Source organism: Entelurus aequoreus, linkage group LG21 (genome assembly GCF_033978785.1).
Source record: "Entelurus aequoreus isolate RoL-2023_Sb linkage group LG21, RoL_Eaeq_v1.1, whole genome shotgun sequence".
In the NCBI taxonomy this organism is placed as follows: domain Eukaryota; kingdom Metazoa; phylum Chordata; class Actinopteri; order Syngnathiformes; family Syngnathidae; genus Entelurus; species Entelurus aequoreus.
The window spans coordinates 2832293-2850438 of NC_084751.1; the positions used below are offsets into that span (position 1 = coordinate 2832293).

At 39.1% G+C, this 18146-nt stretch overlaps 1 protein-coding gene across 3 annotated transcripts in view; it reads left to right on the forward strand.

Annotated features, from left to right (window-relative positions):
• abl1 (c-abl oncogene 1, non-receptor tyrosine kinase) overlaps nt 1-18146 on the forward strand; it is a 76682-nt gene that overhangs the window by 35425 nt on the left and 23111 nt on the right. For 2 of the 3 annotated variants that reach the window (XM_062032227.1, XM_062032230.1), the window contains exon 3: nt 17976-18140. In XM_062032227.1, coding sequence (XP_061888211.1) covers nt 17976-18140 — 165 coding nt within the window. Of the gene's footprint in view, nt 1-5496; nt 6118-17975; nt 18141-18146 lie in introns of those variants that run through there. The other variant, XM_062032229.1, reaches the window with a different exon arrangement.

Below are 18146 nucleotides of genomic sequence, written 5' to 3' on the forward strand. Positions count from 1 at the left end.
TTCTAGATTTTCTTTTCTACCTGTGTGAGAATTATTCATCATCGAAACGGGAAGATATCAACATTCCATCAGTCGGCATCCCAGTGAGAGCAGACATTGTACAGTAAGTGTTTGTTTTATTATGTTGGTATTCCTATTCATATGTATTTCCTGTTTAAGACTTAACTGAAGTGCTACTTGCTGGATCTGCTTATCATTCAGCTTCTAAAACTTGTAGCTGATCCTCCTTATATTCAGGCTCAAAAATCTAAAGTTCTGGATAATGATTTGTCTCAAAGTAGTAGTCGTTGGCTCTCATGAAGTCTGCCATAATTAGTAGTAGTTGTTGTTGCTGTTGTTGAAGGAAATAGCGAATTATGTGATGGGTATGTGAAATTAATGCGCCACTGTATGCTTTAATTGGACAAAATACTGTAAATATTACATGTTATTATGAATATGCCTGTTACTACGTTAAATATATATTTACGTGTATATGAAATGTTGATGGAGGTTTATGGAAGTTTTTTAGAGGTCTTTACAGGTGGAATAAAGCAAAGTCCAGTACTTCCGTTTTTAGCTGACACTTGCTTGCGTTTATTTACGAGTTAGAATGCATTAAAAAAAGAAAAATATTGTTCTGTCTCACATAAGGATTGTGAGTGCAGTTCCTCTTTAGAGTAAAAAGTGAGGGATGGGTATTGAATTCGGTACTTTTATTAGTACCTACCGAATTCCGCGGGTACTACTGGGTATCAAGTCATGCAAAATCAAACGGTGCCATATTTCGATACTTTTGTTGCACCGTGACGTCAAGACAGGTTGCAGACTAAACACTGGCTCAAACACTTGCTGGAGAAACAAGCAATGCCAACAAAGCAAGTATGTCTGAGAGAAAACGCTCAAATGTGCAGTAAGGCTCCACTTTTTTCGTCTATGCTAATTTACGTTGGCTGGGCCATATACATGCTCGTAATTAGCATTAGCGATTTTACATGGCAAGTTCAAAACCTCTAAATTTGGTAATAAAAAAGTACAGCTAAGATGCACATTACAATCAAATAGCCAGTATGTAATACGTGCAATACTTCCAGTATAAACATGCAATATAAGACTGGACTGGCACATCTAGCTTTATGGCAAAGACTACTTCCTTGTTAGGCAACACACCATAGTCTATACACTTCTGCTATCTAAGGTCTTGAAATTGCAATTGCAAGCAAAGCCTACTATATAGTGCTTGCAAATGAGGCTTAGAAGCGTAAGAAAACAAGATATAAATATATACTTTGTCACTGATAAATGTTACATTTAAAAACTTTTTTTTTTTTAATTAAACATTTATTAAGACATGAACACACACAAAACTACCGGAAATTGGTACCATTGAGTAATGGCATCGATTTTCAGATACCGGGAATTGGTACTGAAATGCAATGTGAAAGGTACCCATCCTGAGTAAAAAGTTCAACCTAGTTTTCAAGGCGCCTGAATGGCTAACCCAAGTGGATGGCACACTTTCTCTATACGAACAGCAACCATCTGCACTGTGCCGTAATGTAACGTTTACATTTTTTCACTTGCTCTGCACTCTATCACACACTCCGTTTGCGCAGTCAGCCGCCAATGCACTGGTCGTAGGTTTATCTAAAGGCATTTGTCTTGGTCTGCACACTGTTGAAAAGCCGCTTTAGGGGAAATGGAAAATGAGACTGAGTAGTCCCAGACCCGTTTGGGCGCATTGGGTCTGGTGTTGCCAGGCTTTAGCATATGGAAGGAAGAACTTCGGAAAACAGTCACTGTTTGGTCCAGTTTTTATCGTGATGCTCTTCACCATTGACATCAAAACCCCCAAAAGACTTCAGAAGACGTTGGGAGGAGGGGTTCCTGTTGTTGGATGTACGTCAGCTCACTGTGCAACGCACTGGCTTGATTATAAATCACATTATTCCCCCATGAGCTCACTTTTAAACAATGTGCTTCATGTTCCTCCATCTGCAATCTTTTTCTTTTCCCCAATTTTTTTTCCACCTTGGTATTATTGCCCCTCTTCCTTCGTCCTCTCATCCCCTCCAACCCTGTAAAGCACTGTGGTAAATTAATAAGCCTCTTATAGTGAGAAAAAGCCTGCGTTCTTTCATAATTGGAGGAAGGATTGCAAATGTTTGCAATACCAGTGGTTATGATCGGCCCTTTATCTTGTCATTAAAGCTACCATATTAGACATTTCAATAAATAAAGCATCAGACGTCTAACAAACACGCTCAAGCCTCATTCTTGTGGCAATAAACACTATGATTTAAAATAATACATTAAGTATCAAATACTGCACATCCCCTATTGTTTCAATCATATTTAAGTTACACAACTTTTAAGCTTCAACTTCTACCGTATTTTCCGGACCATATGTCTATTTTCACACAAAAGGCGCACACTCAGATCTCCTCCGCTCGAGAAGGAAACAATAACACGTAGCAAAAATGATCTGTGATGCACTTTACCAACTTTGCCGCTATATTTAGCGAGTAGAGGTACATATTGAAGGTGAAAGAGGTTTATTATGCGTCGTTCATTTTTTTTGCGAATCAAATACAAGCGGTCACGAAATTATTCACTGCAAAAGTGAGAGCGGAGATCTGCCACCACAAGCCCAGGGAGTGTGCATTACCATAGTGTGCAGAAAAACTCCAGAAGCGCGCAACTCAACCTTTATCGCTTCCATAAGTTAAATGGGTTAAAAACAGAAAATAGAGTGAAAAGACCTAACAAAATGAGAAAAGGCAGAAATGTTGACAGTTTTCTTTAGATATATGTTATAGCCTTTTTACCAGTCTATGTCGTACAAATGACATGTCATGCCACTACCTTATATACATAATATTAAAGCACAATACTGTTTGTTTTTTTAATACATTTTTAGAATGTAAGGACTGTTTTCACTCCTGGACTCTAGAAAGAGGTTCCGCAGCCTCCGTAGCAGAACCTGGAGGTTCTGTAACAGCTTTTTCCCTCGGGCCGTAAGACTCTTGAACGCATCATAATAATCCCCACAATTCCCCCCCAAATGGATTAACTCGCTGGAATATAAAGACAATATAACATACATCCATAAACGTCGATGCATATGCAAAAGTGCAATAAATTTATCTGTACAGTAATCTATTTATTTATATCTGCACCTTATTGATTTTTTATCCTGCACTACCATGAGCTAATGCAACAAAATTTCGTTCTTATCTGTACTGTAAAGTTCACATTTGAATGACAATAAAAAGGAAGTCTAAGTCTAGTTGACTTTGTTATTTATGAGCATATTTATGAGCAGTTTGTTTGGATTTACTGGGAGGCTACAAAGATGTTGAAGCACAGTGATCCTAAATCCTATCTGTCAAAGTCAAGACCCGAGGGACAGATCCGGCCCGCGAATGAATTATCTATGGCCCCCGGGATGATATTTGATTAGTACTAGAACCGGCCCGCAGGCCTCAGCCGCCTGTTGCTGTTTTGCACGCACCAATACTCCATCAGTGTTGGCGCTAGGAATTTTCAAAATGGGATCTCAGGGACCCATCAAGTCATAAAAATGGAGTTCCAGAGTAAATATTTGGGGTCCCACTTTTTGTAACCGTTTTGAAAACAAATGATAAATGTATGCATCATCCTGTTATATCTCACATTCTACATTGTGTTTTGGAAAAAGGTTGTCATAAACGTTACTTAATTCATTAAAAAAATAATACAAAAGAAAATAAATGTGTATACATATGTAAATGTATTCAGTTATAAACATTCATTCACTTTCTTCTTTCCTTCATGGATCTAAACTTTACTGCTGCCGGTAGTTTTTTCTATATTTTTATTGTAATATTTTCAGAATGTGTTTGTTCTATTTTTGGCCAAAGTAAGACAAATACAACAATCTGAAGTTGTCTTTATTTTTTAGATTTAATTATTTAAATTTTCCGGTCCGCACGTGCACAGATTTTCCTCCATGCGGCTTTTTGTCACAGTAAATGTTTTTAATGGCAAAAACACGAAATATTAAGTAATATTTTAGTTTAAAAATGTTTAAAAGAGTAATATTTGATGTGAAGTAATTGGAGCCTTAAATATGTCAATTATAAGTTTTTATATATGTATGTATATTTTTCCTTTTTTGTTTGTTTTAAGCCCTTTATGTCACAGAAAATGTAGTTTTTAATGGCAAAAACACAAAATATTAAGTAATATTTTACTAAAAAAAATATTTAAAAGTGTAATATTTGATGTGAAGTAATTGGAGCCTTAGATATGTCAATTATAAGTTTTTATTTATTTTTTTTCTTTCCTTTTATGTTTGTTTTAAGCCATTTATGTCACAGAAAATGTAGTTTTTAATGGCAAAAACGCAAAATATTAAGTAATATTTTACTCAAAAAATATTTAAAAGTGTAATATTTGATGTGAAGTAATTGGAGCCTTAAATATGTCAATTATAAGTTTTTATATATATATTTTTTTTCTTTTTTTGTTTGTTTTAAGCCCTTTATGTCACAGAAAATGTAGTTTTTAATGGCAAAAACACAAAATATTAAGTAATATTTTACTCAAAAAATATTTAAAAGTGTAATATTTCATGTGAAGTAATTGGAGCCTTAAATATGTCAATTATACATTTTTAGATATATTTTTTCTTTCCTTTTTTTGTTTGTTTTAAGCCCTTTTTGTCGCCCCTGAACTAAAATTAGTTTGACACCCCTGTCCTAAATACTTTACACTTTGAAACAGTTTTCAATAAGGTAGTGAATGGGTTCAGTTTTTTGAAAACAATTATTGTAGTATTAAATATGTATTGACACTTGTGGAAATTCATAGAAATCGGTATTAACTACTGAAGTTCTGCTATCGTGACAACTTCATAGTGGACAATAGTGTTATAACTCCAGACAAAAAACATATGTCCACTGCAGAGGACCCTATTGGATATGTGAAATATGACATAAGAGATTTTGTGTATACTTGAATTTAAGTTTACAGTCTTGGGATTTTTGATTTGGGTGGAGCGACCACAGATGTGGGACTACAACCTTGAATTATTCAGCGCTTGGAGAGGCAGAAGAAGAAAGGGATTAAACATGTGTTGCAAGCGCTCGGCTTCTGCCAAGGATTAGCCCGTCCTCCCTCATATGGTCAAACCACTGCGGCTGTCCCCTAATTCCCTGACTGACGTGTTACTCTCGGGGTGAAAAAGATAACGTTTGCAGTTGTTGGACCAGTTGTGGCGTCTGCGTTTTGTTCTCTAATGCCGATTGTCCTTAAATAGGCCGGAGCGCTAATTCCTTAACCTGTAAACATTCCAAACTGGAGCGAAGAGCGCGTGGCTGGGAGGAAAAGGAAGAGGGGGGTGTTTTAAAAGTTGGGAGGCGGAGCTTCTTGTAAGCATCGGATGACTTCAGCAGGAAAAGGAAAACATTGAAGCTCTGTCGCAAATCCCAACTTAAGTGTTCTAATGAGGACTCTGGAGGTTTTGCGTCTTACCTTTTAGTGGACGTGTACGCCGGTGAGCAGCTGTTGGTGTGTTTAAGTGTGTGCATGTGCTCTTTCATTGTGTGGGTGTGTGTGTTGCTGGAGGTGGGAGGGCTCAGCTGATGTCATTGAGTGCAGCAGGCCGGTCCTGAAAGAGGCCCTTTGTTGGCATCTGCAGCGCTAACTCGTCCTTGCGCCTCGGCTCCACAGTCCACACGAAGAAGGGCGACGGGACAGAGGAATGGCAGCGCAGAGACAACCAGCCTGCCACTGACACCAGCCCAGCGAGACCGCCGGCCAGCGTTTTCGGATTCTCGTTGGACAGGAGGAAAGAAAAAAAACAAAACATGGAGATGCTAGGAAGAGAATGTCGGTAGAGTTTTTCTTTTTGACCCAGCACCAGGACTGACAAAGTTCAGAAGATCAGTATACTTCTACATCCATCGTGGATCACTCTTTGAACTATCCTTCTGTGGGACACATGTAAAAAGGAGGAGACGCTCAAGAGAATTTGAAAGTTTTCCAGGCGGCAAGGGAAGAGAAAGCAAATGAAAATGTTGGAGATATGCCTGAAATTGGTGGGGTGTAAATCTAAGAAAGGGCTTTCGTCGTCTTCCAGCTGTTACTTGGAAGGTAAGTTATCGCACCTTCGATGATATTTCACACTAAAAGCCAGAGCAGCTAGGAAGATCACGGCTCGCGCGCACCGTTTTTTTTATGGCGGGGGGGATAGGGGGGTGCCTTTGTGGAAACTGCCGTTGGAATGGGGAGGAGGGGAAAAGCAGGGAGGTGAGGGAGGCCAGACACACTGGCTAGCGGCGCTAGGAGAGAAGTGGAAAAAGAGACTGCAAGGAGAATATGCGGAAATCTGACTCCCCGGGTCATGGCCCTCTTTACTGTTGTTTATGAGGAAAGTGCATCCAACCTCTCTCCGCACTCGCCGCACTTATCTCCCTCGCTTTAGCGGGAGATACTGAAAATGTTTTCTTCTTCTTCAGAAAAGTCAAGTCTTTTGTTCAGCGCCGGTTCCTAAAGCGAATAATCGATTTAGCCATGCCTAATAAAGCACTCCAGGAATTTGAGGAAAACCAGGGAATCAACATTGTGAGTGATTTGTAATGGAAGAAGAGCATAACATTGTGCAACCCCCCACCCCCCTTTTCCCACTCAGTGTGATGACGATAAGAAAGCTCTTAGATTTCAACATCTGGTTCGAGGCGAAAGTCAATTTTACCTGACTTGAACTTCTTCATTCCAGCTGCATGATGAATTTGCATATTGGAATCAATGGAACAATTAATTTTCAGCTTTTGTAACGTTTTTGTTAGAGATGTCCGATAATGGCTTTTTTGCCGATATCCGATATTCCGATATTGTCCAACTCTTAAATACCGATTCCGATATCAACCGATACCGATATATACAGTTGTGGAATTAACACATTATTATGCCTAATTTTGTTGTGATGCCCCGCTGGATGCATTAAACATGTAACTTTACCATGAATTGATTAACGTGGACCCCGACTAAAACAAGTTGAAAAACGTATTCGGGTGTTACCATTTAGTGGTCAATAGTACGGAATATGTACTGTACTGTGCAATCTACTAATACAAGTTTCAATCAATCAATCAAAAACAAGGTTTTCCAAAATAAGAGAACAACTTCAACTCCAGTTATTATTGAAATCACAAAGTGCATTATTTTTTTTAACATGCCTCAAAACAGCAGCTTGGAATTTGGGACATGCTCTCCCTGAGATAATCCTGATACCCACTGCAACTATGAGAAATACTATACTTTGACTTTCACAAAGTGCATTATTATTATTGTTTTTTTAAACATGCCTCAAAAACAATGAAGGCACACAGCTTCAGTCCAGAGTATACTAGAGCATACTTGCCAACCTTGAGACCTCCGAATTCGGGAGATGGGGGTGCTGGGGTGTATATTGTAGCGTCTCGGAAGAGTTAGTGCTGCAAGGGGTTCTGGGTATTTGTTCTGTTGTGTTTATGTTGTGTTACGGTGCGGATGTTCTCCTGAAATGTGTTTTTCATTCTTGTTTGGTGTGGGTTCACAGTGTGGCGCATATTTGTAACAGTGTTAAAGTTGTTTATACGGCTACCCTCAGTGTGAGCTGTATGGCTGTTGGTCAGGTATGCCTTGCATTCACTTATGTGTGTGTAAAAGCTGCATATATTATGTGACTGGCTGTTTGAATGGAGGAAAAGCGGACGTGACGACAGGTTGTAGAGGACGCTAAAGGCAGTGCCTTTAAGGCATGCCCCCAATAATGTTGACCGGGTGGAAATCGGGAGAAATTCGGGAGAATGGTTGCCCCGGGAGATATTCGGGAGGGGCACTGAAACTCAGGAGTCTCCCGGGAAAATCGGGAGGTTGAAACCTATACCGATAATTTCCGATATTACATTTTAAAGCATTTATCGGCCGATATTATTGGACATTTCTAGTTTTTGTTCATCTGTCTTTGAATGTTCTCAACTCCTGTTTCCATGGCCATGTTGTATTGAGCAGAATAACGCTCCAAAATGGGTTGGATGTAGCTTCCCATCGCTGAAGCCATGACTTTCTATTTAGACGCTGGTTACAGCCAAGTAGTGCTCTCCATTTTTATTATGTCCATATTTTCAATCCACACTTGGCAGGTCTTTAATATTTTTATTCGCCAAGACCTTGTCATTTTTAAACATTTGTGGTCGCCCCCTATAGGTGGTGGTCGAAATGCTTTGGAAGACATGTTTCACTATCAAAAATAGAAGTACGAGACAAGAACATTGCTTAATTTTTTTTTAGGAATGTTCTCCCAAATGTACAATAGTGGTCATCAAGAGGCCAGAAGTATACCTCCCTACTACCAAGGTGGCATAAAACACAAATTAGCACCATTTCAACATTACCCTAAGACAGTGCTTTCCAATTATTTTGGAAGAAGAAAACCTTTCGTGCCCCCACCACTCTTCGCCACAGCTATGAATAGTATCATTATTGTTATAACATAACATTGTATCTTTATTAACAGTAGAGAAAACAAAAAAAGACAAAGGAATCAACCTACAAAAAAGAATAATCATTTTTTTTTGTCCGTAACAGAAATGATTTAATGTGCATCAATTTGCCTGACAAATAAATAAATCCCTATTTAAACTATAAACATTTTTTGACTCACTTTAGCTAATTGATACTAAAAAAAATAATTCAATAAATTCAATAAATAATAATTAATTCCAATTAATCAGCAACATTAACTCAGGAGCACAATAAATAAAAAACTAACTTATAAAACAAAAATGAATGCAACAATGTGTGCTGATTTTTATCTTATAAATAAAAAAAGAGTAAGTCAAGATTAATGGCTACAATGAGCACGTTTTGCAGTGCACAGCTTTTCGAAATGGGGTTTGAAGCATGGCCCTATGATGAGGTGGCGACTTGTCCAGGGTGTACCCCGCCTTCCGCCCGAATGCAGCTGAGATAGGCTCCAGCGACCCGCCCGCCACCCAGAAAAGGGACAAGCGGTAGAAAATGGATGGATGGATGGATGGGGTTTGAAGCATGATTCTGCATGATACTGAAAGCATTAATCCCGAGGTCACACCTGCCCTCCGTGGCATCGCATCGTGCCCCCCCAGGGTGCCCGCCCCACTATTTAAGAAGGACTACCCCAAGGGTACATGCTGCATTAATAATTACAAATATTAATATGTAGTACTAGGACATACTAATATGTAGTATACTTATAGTGAAGGGACTATAAGTATATTAATAATACTTAAGGCCATTTATTTCCTGTTATTAGCATTTCTGATTATTGCCATCATTATTTTATTAGCTTTTATACATTATTTTAACATCATCTTGTCTAATTGTCAAGTTTGGCGTTCAAGATTTGACTCATATTTGTGTATCGAGCTTTTATTCTCTTAAATTCTGGCTTCAAACACACGTTTCCATCATCTTGGCAGCTATGTAAGAGGTTCATGTTATGTGAAGCACTTTGGGCTGTAAATCAATCAATCTCAATGTATTTATATAGCACTTAATCACAAACTCACAACCACATCCCCTGATCCAAACCCACGGCCGTGCAAAGAAAAACTCAAAAGACACTTGAAATGAATGAAATGAAATGAGTTTATTATACACTTTTGGCATTCTCTCGATGAGCTTCAAGCACACCTGTGAAGTGAAAACCATTTCAGGTGACTACCTCTTGAAGCTCATCGAGAGAATGCCAAGAGTGTGCAAAGCAGTAATTAGAGCAAAGTGTGGATATTTTGAAGGAACTAGAATATGAAGCATGTTTTCTGTTTTTTCACCTTTTTTTGTTAAGTACATAACTCCACATGTGTTCATTCATAGTTTTGATGCCTTCAGTGACAATCTACAATGTAAATAGTCATGAAAATAAAGAAAATCAGTTGAATGAGATGGTGTGTCCAAACTTTTGGTCTGTACTGTATAATACCAATGGACCATTAGTGGCTAATTGGGGTGTAACAGTCTTGTAGATACAGCGGTATTTCCATTTAAAAGTTTTCACAATAATACCGCGACGCCTGACTGTATCAAACAAAAACTTGGTGTGTAGTTTTTTCCGGCGCAATATCTGCCAGAATCCTCTGCGGGGCACCAAGGTGGGGTCGTGGAACGCTGTAAGCAGGAAGTGAAGTGTGTTCGTAGTTGATGAGAGGAATTGTTTTCAAAATATTTCCATAATTATTTGAGTGATGTTGTAAACAAACAAACAAAAACATAACCTCTTTATTGGAGGTAAGAAAGTCTACGTTCTGCAAAGCAATACTTTCGTCTCGAGCGTTTTCAAGCCAACACAGTGCCAGCCGGTCACGTCGCACAGCACGGAGGTAATCACCCAAAAAAATGTTGAGGAAACTGAAAAATGACTTGATAAATCCTCAATCCTTACATCAATATTTCTACCGCTTGTCTCTCTCGACGTCGAGGGGGTGCTGGAGCCAATCGAGCTGCACTTGGGCGAAAGGCAGCGTACACCTTGGACAAGACGGCTCCTCATAAACTGTCATCCAGAAAAGATATTTAAAGCCAAACATCAGTTTGTGAGGTACCGTATTTTTCTGAGTATAAATCGCTCCGGAGTATAAAGTCGCACCGGCCGAAAATGCATAATAAAGAAGGAAAAAAACATATATAAGTCGCACTGGATTATAAGTCGCATTTTTTGGGGAAATGTATTTGATAAAACCCAACACCAAGAATAGACATTTGAAAGGCAATTTAAAATGAATAAAGAATAGTGAACAACAGGCTGAATAAGTATACGTTATACTGTATGAGGCATAAATAACCAACTGAGAACGTGCCTGGTATGTTAACGTAACATATTATGGTAAGAGTCATTCAAATAACTATAACATATAGAACGTGCTGTACGTTTACCAAACAATCTGTCACTCCTAAGCGCTAAATCCCATGAAATCTTATACATCTAGTCTCTTACGGGAATGAGCGAAATAATATTTGACATTTTACGGTAAAGTGTTAATCATTTCACACATAAGTCGCTCCTGAGTATAAGTCGCAATACCGGCCAAACTATGAAAAAAACTGCGACTTATAGTCCGAAAAATACAGTATTTACATTATTAAAAGTTAAATTGTTAGTTAACTTTTCTGAGAAACAGCATTACACGTGTGGAGGACACTGCTTCTTAGAAAGTAACATTTGAAAGACACTAAAATGAACATTATTGTTTTACACGATGTTTGCATTGTCACTTTAAAGACACACAACTTTAGTTTTTTTTAATTACATATATTTGCTTGAAACGGTGGATGTTCCAGTTTCACATATCACATATTTCCAGTTGTTTCATTATAGCCCGTCTGAAAAGGAGTAGGAAGAAGCAGAGCTTATTTAATCCTACCCCTCACTGTAAAAAAAAAGAAAGTTGAGAAAACGCAAATTTTCAAGGCAACATGATGCAACACGATTTTTGCGTTTTCTCAACTTTTGACTACTGCTAAATAGTGAAATACGATTTGCAATTGTTGGACTAATTATAGTTTTCAAGTCAGTCAGACTCAGAAATAAGGTTTCACTATGTTTAACTACCAAAACAGTGTCTGGCCAGCAGTAGTCAAAAGTTGAGAAAACGCAAAAATCTTGTTGCATCATGTTGCCTTGAAAATTTGCGTTTTCTCAGCTTTTTTTTTTTACAGTGCTGTTTTTATAGCAATTTTATCCCATTTCCTTGTTCTCCGTTTGTAACAGAACAGTGAATAAATATATAATAAATCAATACCATAGTGAGTAAACAAATATTAAATACATAATCATCTAAAAAAAAAAAAAAGGTTCAAGGCGTATCATAATTGTTCTTCTTTGTACTTTGTGCACACCTGTAGTTTGAGCAGTCTTTTAAACTGAATCATATCCCTGCAAAATAATTTTCCTTTGAAAATACATTTAGTAATAAATATGATTAAAACATTTTTGCATTATGTTTGTCTTCAATTACAGTAAGTAGGTTGCGAGTTCAAACCCCGGCCGAGTCATACCAAAGACTATAAAAATGGGACCCATTACCTCCCTGCTTGGCACTCAGCATCAAGGGTTGGAATTAAATCCCCAAAATGATTCCCGGGCGCGGCCACCGCTGCTGCTCACGCTCCCCTCACCTCCCAGGGGGTGATCAAGGGTGATGGGTCAAATGCAGAGAATAATTTCGCCACACCTAGTGTGTGTGTGACAATCATTGGCACTTTAACTTTAACTTTAAGTGTTATCCTAAACATTCCTACCACTCCTTTCATAATATCGTACTGTGGCCTTAATACCGTGATAATATCGTACCGTGAGATTTGATACCGTTACATCCCTAGTTGCTAATACTTTTTGCCAAATGAGAAATCAGCTAGTCTTGTTAAAATTTTACAAACATGTCCCCTAAAGATGTGTACCAAGTTTCACGGTAATTTGTCTAAATGTCCTAAAGATACAGTGGGTGTTTTGTAGAGTGAGTCTGACTTTTGGGGTTGAAGCAGTGCCACCAAAAAGTGTCTGTCTGAAAAATAATAGCACAAGCAACATGGTAGGGGTGCATTTTTTGGACATATTTTCCACCTTATGTGTGCAGTGGTTCGTAAGTAGAAGCTTTTACACGATGGGGTGTCCTAATATTTTCTCACGACTGTGTTTATTTCCAAGTCATCTGCTTTTTGTAGGGACGCGTGTGTTGCATCAGCGTGTGAGTATTATGCGCACTTCTATTGCTCAGAGCGCTGGAGTCACGGCCATAAATTCTTTACAAGCTAAACACACACACACACACACATTTAATCACCTCGTTGTCATTTCAGCAACGCGGCCAGGACATGCTGTAATTTCTCCCACTGCAGTGACTCTTAAAAAGTGCCCGCAGTCGTTTCCCAACTTTCCATTTTAATACGATTTTAGTTTTGAGAGCGGCCCTCTCTCGCTGTGTGTGTCTGTGACTTGTCACCCTCTCACAAAGGCCTGTGGTATTTGTGGCGCCTGGAGTGGACTAGTGTGACAGAGGACGCCCACACATTTCTCGTTCCTGGCCAAAACGCCACTGGCCATATTGGAATGTTTTAAGGGCCTCCTTTGCCTAGTGGCGCTCTTTTATCTCTGGCCGGACGGCGGTATAGTAAAGGAAGCGCTTTAGCTTTTACTGCGTCAGTACTTTTATGTCTATACATTTGCTAGCAGGAAGCTTTCAAATCACTTAATTTTCTTTGCTTATGGCCAACCACGATTCATCCCTTCCCAGATTTCATGGAATCTATCTAGCTTGCTCTAGTTGTCCAAAAGAAGCATAACACTTTGATTAAAGGCCTACTGAAACCCACTACTACCGACCACGCAGTCTGATAGTTTATATATCAATGATGAAATCTTAACATTGCAACACATGCCAATACGGCCGGGTTACATTAGTAAAGTGCAATTTTAAATTTCCCACAAAATATCCTGCTGAAAACGTCTCGGTATGATGACGTTTGCGCGTGACGTCACGGATTGTAGCGGACATTTTGGGACACCATTGTGGCCAGCTATTAAGTCGTCTGTTTTCATCGCAAAATTCCACAGTATTCTGGACATCTGTGTTGGTGAATCTTTTGCAATTTGTTTAATGAACAATTGGAGATAGCAAAGAATTAAGCTGCAGGTGGGAAGCGGTGTATTAGCGGCCGGCTGCAGCAACACAAACACGTAGTGGCTGCGTCGTAGCCGGTGTTTCATTGTTTACATTCCCGAACGATGACAGTCAAGCTTTACCATTGGTCTGTGGAGAACTGGGACAACATAGACTCTTACCAGGAGGACTTTGAGTTGGATACGCATGCTTGTGGAGATGGGACAACAGAGACTCTTACCAGGAGGACTTTGAGTTGGATACGCGCTACCGTGAGTACGCAGCTGCGGCTTCCAAACATTTGATCGCTTGCCCGTACGTGCGTGCCGCTATGTGCATGTCACGTACATAACTTTGGGGAAATATATGTGCTGTATGAACATTGGGGTGGTGAACGGTACTTTGGGCTGTGGGATTGAGTGTGTTGTGCGGGTGTTTGATTTGTATTGGCGGGTTATATGGACGGGAGGGGGGAGGTGTTTGTTATGTGAATTAATTTGTGGCATATTAAATATAAGCCTGGTTGTGTTGTGGCTAATAGAGTATATATATGTCTTGTGTTTATTTACTGTTTTAGTCATTCCCAGCTGAATATCAGGTCCCATCCGCCTCTCACAGCATCTTCCCTATCTTAATCGTTTCCACTGCCCTCTAGTCCTTCACTCTCACTTTCCTCATCCATAAATCTTTCATCCTCGCTCAAATTAATGGGGAAATCGTCGCTTTCTCGGTCCGAATCGCTCTCGCTGCTTGTGGCCATGATTGTAAACAATGTGCAGATGTGAGGAGCTCCACAACCTGTGACATCATGCTACTTCCGGTACAGGCAAGGCTTTTTAATCAGCGACCAAAAGTTGTGAACTTTATCGTCGATGTTCTCTACTAAATCCTTTCAGCAAAAATATGGCAATATCGCGAAATGATCAAGTATGACACATAGAATGGATCTGCTATCCCTGTTTAAATAAGAAAATCTCATTTCAGTAGGCCTTTAAAGCAGGGCTGTTCAACTTGCAGTGCGGGCGCCAAATCCGGTCCAGGAAAGACGCCATACCCAGAGTTCAGTTCAAAATTTGGGAGAAAAACATTTTTGCAGCAAATTCTAAAACAAGGGTGTCAAACTCATTTCTAAAGAGAAATCAGGCCCTGTGGTCTTAACTTTCTCGAAATGTGGCCCCCAAACGTTCCAGTTGATAATCCCTGGTTTAGAGTGTTTTCCATTCTTACTAATGCCATCGACAATGGATGCTAGCGTGGATGATTCCAACTTTTTTGGGCTGATAGTGGTCGATCCACAGCGATCGTTCTGCCACACAATACACTTCAGAATCAGAATCAGAAATACTTGAATTATCCCCGAAAGGAAATTAAGATTTTTAGCACAATCCCATTCAAGATCAGACAAACATTACAGGGAGACAGAACAGGATCGCTGACAGGTCTGCCAACTTCCGGCGCCCCTTACAAAAAAGGTGAGAAACGGGTAAACGCTGGAATGACTGTTGTTGGCATTGGCAGTAGGATTGCTGTCATTTCAGCAGTTGTTTTTCTCACTACACTAGGGCTGAACCATCCTTACCCAGGCACACCCTCTTGGTCTTAGAGTAAAAATATTTGGGATTTTGGCCCCAGCCGCTAGACTATATCTCACCAATCTAAGTCTAAGTCTAGATCTGACCTATGTAAGTCTGAGCATGAACTGATGAAGCCTACTGGATGAGAGGTGAAACGTCTTCCAAGACAAACCAAACAGTCTAGTTGCGATGGATTAAATGCCCCGAGAATACAATGATCTGGGTGAATGAGAACATCCGTAGACACCTTCAACAATGGGATGTGATTCATTTTTACACACACAGTATTTTGTTGTTTTCGTCCTGTGGAGCTTGCGAGTCCCCAAGCGAAAATCTGAAGAGGCTTCATCCTGGCTTGCTGTTGTCAAAGGTGATATTTGGCCTTCCATATCCTGAGTGCTGAGTCGGTTCTCTTTATCACAGAGTGGCACATTCCTCAGTCAGGCTTATCATACTTTTTGACTGAAGCCGTTTACACACAGTTGTCGTCTCCTCTGAAACTCAGTGTCACAAAAAACAAACCTGAATCTATTTTCTGTTATGTCGACTATATGTGATATCCTGGCGTTGATTTGGGTTAGACTAAAAGCAAATGTCAGGAGAATACATAGAAGAGTTTTCAAGTCCCCTGCGTGCCATTTCTTGCATTCTCGTCATGAAACACAATATATCCTTTTGTCCTTCCATTATAAACACGGTGGAGGGAGAGAAAAAAAAATCCCTCCCTGGAATTTTGATTATGCACATGCATGGCTGCCTTCTTTTGCGGAGAAATCCTAGCCTTGCAGTGTAGGTGATTCTTGTCTTTTTAGGTTTGCACCAATAAATTGTTACTTCATTGACCTTTTTTTGCTTAAAGCTGTGAAACAGAGAGCTGCTGTGGCTTGTTGCAGAAAGAATGCTACATGTGCCACTGTGTGTGTTGTTGAAGGGGCGGAGCTAACATTCTTTCCAAACATATGTGACAACAGCTGCATAGGTTTTGGCGAAACTGCTGCTCAGAGTTTCTTTCACTCTGTTGTTTCTCAAAGACTCCCCTTATTTGAAATTCACTGCAGTCTGTTTAATGGCTGCATAATTTGTATAATGTAAGCCGTAATTATCAGAACATTAAAGATGGGAACGTGTCAAGATCTTGTGGACATTTTATGCCATTGAGTTTTGGAGTTTCAGGTCATTTGTTTAAAAAAAAAACATTCAAAATTCGATTTCTGACGACAAATGTAACGCTTACCCTAAAAAGAATAAACCACTGTAAAATTCCTGACAGTTAGTATTACCTTTTTTAAAATTTTAATCATCGTAAAACCATGATTGATTACCACACTTTGAAAAACGTTATGGTAATACTGCTTATTTTCTGGTGCCGTAGCTACCGTGCTAATTGCTACCTAGCTCAAATGCTAACATGAATACAAAACCTATTTTTCCCCATTACAAACAACAGCCGGAACAGAAGAAGATAAACATATTTAAATACTGAAGCCAGAACAATACCTAATGTTTCTTCCGCCATGGAAAGTATTTTAGTTATTGTAAATAACATTTGCTGAAAATTTTTTTGTGTGTGTGTATAAATACTTTTTGAGCACATCCAGCATTGCGTCCTTGTTAAAATTTAAATTTGCGCGTGTGTGTTCATTTTGTTTTATTTCTGATTTTGAAAGAAAAAAAACAGTGGAGTTTTGTACATATACCATTTTTAAAGTTCTAAACTCCTGCAAGTACCATTAACATTCAATTTGTATATTTCAAGCAGTGGTATTTCTAAAAGATTCACTCGTTTAAAGTGGAAAAATAATTTAATAAGTAATACATTTGCAATGTTTTTGGGAACCTGACACTGTAGAAAAAGTAACAATGAACAAAAATCAATGTTGTTGCCAATCATTGACACATTTTAGGGCCTAATAAATAACAAAATACTCAATTATTTTCCTTAAACAAATCATCTAAACATAGTCAGAAAACAAATAATCAATGTTTGATATGTATATTTTAGAAAATAAGTGTTTTAAAAACTGACTGGTTTAAAGTGTTAAAAAAAAGATAATTTTTGAGCAGTTTTTGGGAACCTGAAATCAATGATTCTGCAAATCAATGACCTCCCTCAGGTCATACCAATGATCAAATACTTCTTCAAAATGTATTTTTATGGAAATTAGCCCTGTTGTTTTCATCAATCATTGAGTTTTGTAAACCTACTGATATTCAAAATTCTGGATAATGTTTAGGTGTACAGTATTTCTAGCTGATGTAATTTTAAACTCTTAAAATATTGTCTGGAATAAAGTGGAACGATATTAATATATGATATTTGTACAGCAGTTTTTGGGAAGCTGACATTTTTTGTTGCTGGGGTCAAATGTGCAAGTTTTTTTTCAAGAACCTCTAAGTGAAAACTCACGCTGAGATACATTCCCACGGCCCGATGTGTGCTAGTTACCCAGGTAGTAGTCGCGGAAATGAAAACTAAGCGGGCGTAATCCAGGAAATGAAAAGTTATGCAGACAGCTGGAGAACTGCATGTCACGTGACCCAGGTTTATTACTCCAAACCAGGCCGTGGGATCAAACAGCTGATGACCTGCTTGTGAAGGAGAGTGTAATAACTCGGCATATATGTGTAAACAAAGCTATACAAAGGGAGAACTGTGTTCAACAATGCTGCTGCATACCAGCCTCTACAAATGCATAAGGACACTTCCTCCCATTGTGGCCATGTATACATTAAGATTTGTTTATGTTGGGGTTTTCAGAAGCTCTCCAGAGGCCGGACTTGGAGGGTCAAGGTCTGAGCGAAGCGGCCCGCTGGAATTCCAAAGAGAACCTGTTGGCCGGACCCAGCGAGAATGACCCCAACCTGTTTGTGGCGCTCTACGACTTTGTGGCCAGTGGCGACAACACACTCAGCATTACTAAAGGTAAGA